Genomic DNA, 7,318 nt, shown 5'->3' with positions numbered 1-7,318 from the left:
ACAATGGAGTATAAGGTGTTGGTGTAAATGTAAGGGGATGGACTGGGAATGGTATTGCAGCACTGGGCCTCAGCTGGGACCAAGAGTGGCAGGTGGAGAATGGGGGAGCCAGGACACTCTAGAGCCCCATCAGTAGCATGCTGTGTCATGCAATGTGTTTGTGTGTTGTTAACAAATGTGAAGCAACTGAAATTTTTATAACATACAGAAGAAAACATGTAGCAAAGGATTAAGGGATGTGAGAGTGTGCTGGGTCAAAGATGTCAAATCTGGCTGGTTTATCTTTGATGTTTGATCCAAAGAGGAAACAATAGCCAATCAAAGAGCAGAGTGTTGGCTGTGCTCATTATACACACCTGACTGCTTATTTATGAGTCAAATATGAAATCTGAGTGTGCACTTGTGTGTCCACATGCATGCATGAGTGTGGTATCATGTGCATTACCAGGGGACCGCTGATCCATTTCGTCTGTATGAGGGACCATTAAGGAGTTGGTCCATTGTGGTTGTGCTCTGTCCACTTCCAGGAGACATCCATCATAGAGGGACCCCACCCCACCCACAACACACACACACACACACACACACACACACACACACACACACATTTGCTTCTCTAGCCCCAGGGGAGGGCCTTAATGAGGGCCAGATCGCCCTACCCGTCTGGGCCTTATAGTGATCACCTCCAGTACAGTACAGAAAAAGGACAGACCACACCTGAACCCCAGTTACACAGGCACAGCGAATCTGTTCTTATAGCTTTAATTACTTCACACTTTAGCATGATGTATCACAGTGCAGAAAGAGCACCGAAACATTACAGATACACTACAGAAACACTCACTGTCCCACCTGCAGATCAACAAATCTGATTCATCAGAAAATCTGCCTTTCATGTTTGCCGCGAATACACGCCCACTGCATCCTGCTGACCATGTGTCAGTCATTGTTCTGTGATTTGCATGGCAATTATATTCCATTGTACAAACACAAAAACACAAGTAGCACCATGTGCTGTGTCATGGCAGGACAAAGCCACCAATGTATGGGTATGAATTTAAAAGCCTCCCATAACGAGTTCAATATGAATTGCAAATGAATCAGTCCTCAGTGCAGCTGATTCTGAAAAAAATGAGTAATTTCAGCCCTCCCCTCTTGTCATTGTTTGTCCTGACAGGCATGATGTGTCAGAATTAATTCAACCTAAATGAGAGCCACAGAGATCAAATATGCTGTAGAAATCATTTCTGATTTCTTTGAAAAAACATAAAATCAAACATAGAATATATAAAGTTCTGCCTTCTATGAGCATGACAATTGGAAAGATCCTGTAACTAGAATAAAATGCTCTTAAAACTGATCAAACTTGACAGAAATGGCTCTCAAAGGAATAGAAAGAGTTAGGCCATATCAAGACATGGGCCCAACAATGTGTAAGAATAAATAAAACTTTTCACATTAGCCACAATGATCCTTAAGCTAACACTATTCTGTGCAACATAGAGGAGGGCGACATGAACATCCCACTGAAGATCATGAAATTCAAAGATTTTTTTAGAGAACAAATAAGAACTCTAAGAAATAAAGGAAGAGATAAATAAAGTAAAAGGGAGATTGGACAAAGTTTCAGAGGGTGTTTTTTTTTTTTTACTTTTACAAAACCATAAAACAAGTGCAAAAAGAATGTCCTGCCTCTGCTCAAACTGAACACTAAAGTGGAGGTATGGACATAGTTGAAGCAACCGCTACTGTATTTAGTTGTATGCCCTGCTGAAAAAAACAGCACAAACCAGAATGATTTCTACGCTGGTCTATGCTGGTTAGTGCTGGTACACTGCTGTTTTAGCTCGTAGACCAGCATAGTTCTGCTGGGAGACCAGCTATACCAGCACCAGCACCAGCACTAACCAGCATAGACCAGAATGATTTCTATGCTGGTCTACGCTGGTTTTGCATACATTACATACATTTTATTCAAATGCACATGTGCATTTATTTCATGCACATGTGCACACACACCACACTGTTTTGAACACTAAATTGGAAATGAATCAGAAAAGCCTAAATGTTTCAGTAGTTATAGTTGTCTGTAGTTGTGGAGGTAAAACAATTCTGTAAATTGAAATAACTGACAGTCCTTAGTTGTGAAGTTATGTAAAGGGAAATTTTCTTTTATTGATGTGTTATGAAATAAGGGATGTCAATCAGCCTTGAAACTGAAGGAGTAATCATGACTTGCATTTGCCATGTGAGGTCAGAGAGGAAGGTGGGATGAAGCAAGCCACGGGCAAGGAGGAGCTACAGAGAGTATAAAAGGAACATCTCAAGTGCTGTAGTCATTTGGCTCCATGGACCAGAAACAGATGCTGTTGGGTTGTTAATGATTTTTTTCCTCAATAAATCTTATACTTTGCAACAGACTGTTTAGACATTGAGTGATTTTTTGAACTGTGTGGATGAGAACTGGACCCTCACTGTCCCAGGGAAAGTTCTCCCACACTGTCCATTCAGAAGAATAGGGGTTCAGCTCTACATGCATGTACTGAAGTTTACATATTTCAATATTTATCCTCTTTATTTATTTTTAGAAGTTAAAATTTGTGCATAATTATCATACTGTCAGTGTAAAATAACCCTTCTGAAATGAAATTTTACAGGGGACAAAACCCCTCCAAACACTTCTAACATAAGATTTTACAGTTGATGTAGAGCTAATATTCTTCTTTTTCACACTGTCACAAATGTCAGTTTTATGTGCTATTACTGCATGAAATGCAGACTAATACAGACATAGAGAATGGTCCACAACAAATGCACAACTTCCTATAGGTCAACTAATGTTTGTTTAAAAAGTAAAAAACTAGCCTATTCTGTTGCATCTTTAGTCTCCATCTCTTAGCAAAATATGTACCCATCCTGTGCAATTTTTACACCCTTGGCATTCTTGTTTCAGAACAGAGTATATGGAAACATTAGAGCGTTTTCAACAAATACATGGTTTTAATATTAGCATTGTGTTATGTCTGCTAGCTTCAGCTGTTGTTTGGAATAAACTTTGTTGAAGGTTTGCTGAAGCTTTTGGCTGAAAAGAATTCTGTGTGTGTTCTCTATTTTTTTTTCTCTTTATGTGACTTCTTGGAAGTGAACTGGAGCAGTAAACAGTGATAATACAACCTCTCAGGGTACAGCTCTGCTGGTAATTCAGAGTCAATAATATATTGATAAATCTTGCTGTACCTCAAGAACAAAATACAGCCAGCCCATCGGCCCTGTTGTCTGGAGGACAGATCAGTCTCCAGACTGTGACAGAACCTGAAGATGTCTGCCTTTGCCAAGAAATACACAGACAGCGCAGCCCAGCTATGATGACAATCCCCCAGGTTGAAGCAAAGGTCAGCGGAGATGTGTGATGTTGCCATAACAGCCTTTAACCTTCAGCTCACCCCGGCCTTATCTTGCCACCCTGTTTTATCTTCATCCACCTGTCATTCCATTTTTCAGCAAGAAACCATCACGAGCGAGATGTGAATTTCCAGCTGAGCAATTTAAATGGATTCCTCCAGAGCTAAAGAGAGAAAAAGCTGTGTAATATGACCCTTGTCTGCCTAAGGGGGAGGGTGGCTACGCCAATGTAGGATAAAGCTTCCTGCTAATTGTAACAGAAGCTGAGCTGACCGACGATAACCGCAACGATAACACTGGAGTCAACTCAAGGTCAGAGTGAGGAGATAGAGCTATCGATCCCTGACAGCACAGTACGGAGGAAACTTCCAGTCAATCTCAGGGCTCATCGCAGCTCTCACCATTAGAGGATCTTTGTCAAGGGCTTTGATCTCAAGTGCCCTGGTGAAGCTAAATGTTACTTTATTTTGAGAAAGGCCAGGAACAATTCTAAGGAAAATACAATATATGTCACTACATGTTTCTTCTCCATTACAAAATGGGCCAAGGCCCCCACTTTCCAGCAATTATTACAAAAACAATTTAGTCATATAATAAATTAAATAATATGGATGAAATTGCATTTTCAGGGCCAGTTTAGGGTAAAAGGAATATAAACATTTGACTCAAGAGGTGGAGCAGGTCATGTCCTAACCACAAGGTTGGTATTTTGATTCTGGCTTCGCCAGTTCACATGTCGGAGTGTCCTTGAGCAATGCACTGAATCCCACGTTGCTCTCAGTGATACTGTATCACAGGTGTGTGACTGTATGTGTGCTTGGGTGAAAGCACTTTGAGTGTGCTGCAATGCATGAAGAAGTGTTATACAAATGTAAGTCTATTTACCATTTTAAAATATTTCTTGATTGATATTTTTTCTTTAGGATAGGCTATAGGCTGTCAGAAACCTTTGGGCCGACTGACAAAAGGCAGCATAAGCGCACTGAGGATGAGGGGCTCAAACATAGCATGTTGAATTTGTCCTCCAAACAATCATACAGGGAAACTGTCAGTACTGTTTCAGAGAGTCTCCAAAACCTGGGTTTTTGTATTTTTTAACATAATTATTTCAATAATACAGACAGTGTACCTAATAAGTTAATCACTAAAATAAGGGAATGTGACAATACCACTGAAAAGAAGTCGATCAGCAAGAAATTTGAGACAACCACACGTTTTAAACTAACTGCCAGGTTACAATAGCTGAACTTACTGAACTTACTGTATGTGAAAGACAAAACCAATGACAATTCTTATTAAACGGTTGGTTACTGTGTAAACCTCGAAAGTGGTTCCATAACCCAGTTAAACTATGTTCTTAATTAGTTGTCTGTCTGTTCATTTTAATTTTGCCCTGTCAAACTTCGTTGTGGCAACGTTCCACAGTATCAATTACTTTGGTGACTGTTATCATAGCTGACAGAAATGATAGCCAAAGAAATGAAAGACCCAGGTTGTAATAGGCCTGAATTATTTTATAAGATACAAAAAAAAACTTCAATTGAAATAGAAATTCATACATTATGTTGGATTCTGTGTTTGTTTGTTTCTTGTATTTCTCTGTTGAGCAACCAAAACAGCAACACATTTACTTTGTCAGTGTCTGTACTCTGGGAGTGTGCCGTTTGTTATGAAGTGGTGTGAACACATCATTAACTCCCAGCATCAAGTGACCTGGAGTCAGAGGGCAGTTGACAGAGCTGACAGTGATGTCAAGAGGCTCGACATGCACCGCACCCCATCTGGCCCCCAAGGGGAAGGCGGGACAATCTGGTGTCACATTCACATCACCTGGTGTGACACAGCAGACATGCTGGCAGACAGGCGAGGTTGTATTGGCTTTTCCAGCAGATTCCAGATTTTAGAAAATTTCTGGCCCTATTGACATCCTACAGATCTGACACAGTTGTGTTTATTTGTTTGTTTGTGTGGTCACACCAACACAGAAATACCAACAAGGAAGCAGAGAACTTTTACTTTATCTCTGTCATAGGTTGCATCTCACAAGCTAAACAGACTCCCAGAGCTGAGCCAATGGCACTGTTGAGTCCACGCAATATACTGTAAGCTGGTTTACAGTACAGCACACAGTCCAGATTTGGATACATTTTTAATCTGTCATATTTGAAGCAGTTGGTGGATCTATAAGCAGATCCACTTACAGTCGGCAGAATAAAAAATAAACTGATTGGAGCCCAAAAATCTAAAATCCTGGGACTGCTGAAAACCTTTCTTTTATTTTCTCTAATTATCCTCAGTCAATTTTGAGTGACTTGAGTCATTCAAATTTGGTTCTCCCGAAACTCACTCATGTGTGTGTGTGTGTGTGTGTGTGTGTGTGTTCTGAGTATTTCCAAGTTTTCATGGAACAGACTGAGAGTGGAGCCACATGACAACAGTAACATCTGGCTATGGCTCCAAAGATGATTACTCCGCTGCTCTGCACGGCCTCACACTTACTGTAGATACACACACACAGCAAGCACTGCAGACACGCATGCACACATGCACAGACTGGCATAGCCAGATGGCAGAGTCACTTTGACTGTCACCAAAACCTCCGTGGAATAGCTGTGGATATGTTTGGGTATGCAAACAACACACAGAAGCTCGTTTCTTCTAGGGGAAGTTGAAATAGATTGCAATGATATAAGTATTTCCTATTTACACGCGCGCACACAAGCGCAGGACCTGAGTAAAATTCACTTAATACCATAATTAACTTATAGTCCTTAATTAATTTTTTTGTCGTTCACTAAGTAAAATTTTGTGAACTTGTAAATGGAGTAAGAAACATGGAGTAAGAAACATGGAGTAAGAAACATGGAGTAAGAAACAGAAGCGTAATTTTGACCAGAATAAGATTCAAATTTAGAACATAATAAGATAAACTTTTCTCCTAAAGTATCTTAAGTTTATCAAAAGAAACAAAAATAAAGAGCACTACATTTGGTGCACTACAAGGTGGAGTCAATGACTTTGCTGCGATTTTCTGCGTAATGTGTAAGTACCTGTACCAATCCAGTCCCCGTGCGTAATGCCGGTCAAAGAAGTGCGGCTCCGACCCCAGGGCGCGGACGTCCGGGTGGAGCCGCAGAAATTCCAACAGAGCTCTGGTGCCTCCCTTTTTAACCCCTATGATCAGAGCCTGGGGTAGCCTCCGAGTGGCTGTCCATTCTTTCCCCGAGCTGTTCGCCTCCAGCCCGTGATGACGGCTGAGCGCGCCTTCACCAACATCGGCGGTAACCTCTTGGGCAACGGTGCCATTTCTCTCGTAAGACCATCCTGACCCAAAGAAATCGCGCGTGGGTGTCTTGATTTCAGAGTTTTCTGTTAGTTCCGACTCGCAGCATCCTGTGAGGAGGTAGACAAGTGAAAAGCAGAGGATGCTCAAAGAGGAGGCGATGGTGAGTCGGTGGAAGAGCCGCCTCAGGTCTGCGCTCGGATGATGGTGGTGAAAAACTGCCATCCCTCAGAGATCCATGTGAGATAAGGGGCCATTCTACCACAAGTTAATTTCACATCCCATCTGACGCACCGCTAACTCATGGAAAGTCTCTCAGTGCGCTCCGCTGCTCCTCTCCTGCTTCATGTTGCGCGCTCGAAGCGCACTAAATCCCCCAGACCAGCCAACAACTCAGCCTCACTAAATCTAATTGAAGTAGTTTTTGCGTGACAGCCGGGATGTGAGACTGCTTACTCGCCCACCCTGGTGACGTGGAGAGAAGAATAAAGCTCTAACATCTCATATCCTAATATCCAGGCTGCAAGGATCTTTCTATCTTTCCACTCCACGGGATTACACTGCGTTTCTCCACCATGGCTCATCTCACGAGGATTCTCTCTCACTCTCTCGCTCCCTCTCTCTCCCTCTTAG

At 41.8% G+C, this 7,318-nt stretch overlaps 1 protein-coding gene across 1 annotated transcript in view; it reads right to left on the bottom strand.

Moving 5' to 3' along the window:
- The window catches only part of hs3st3l (heparan sulfate (glucosamine) 3-O-sulfotransferase 3-like), a 13,952-nt gene extending 7,042 nt beyond the window's left edge, over positions 1-6,910 (bottom strand). Inside the window, exon 1 of the mRNA XM_020587017.1 lies at positions 6,453-6,910. Within this exon, the coding sequence (XP_020442673.1) occupies positions 6,453-6,910 (458 nt within the window). The remainder of the gene's footprint in view (positions 1-6,452) is intronic.
- Positions 6,911-7,318: the final 408 nt, after the last annotated feature.

The sequence above is a fragment of the Monopterus albus genome, unplaced genomic scaffold (genome assembly GCF_001952655.1).
Source record: "Monopterus albus unplaced genomic scaffold, M_albus_1.0 scaffold434.1, whole genome shotgun sequence".
Classification (NCBI taxonomy): Eukaryota; Metazoa; Chordata; class Actinopteri; order Synbranchiformes; family Synbranchidae; genus Monopterus; species Monopterus albus.
The sequence above is the reverse complement of the archived record's forward strand: the minus strand, read 5'-3'. Positions and strand labels throughout refer to the sequence as shown.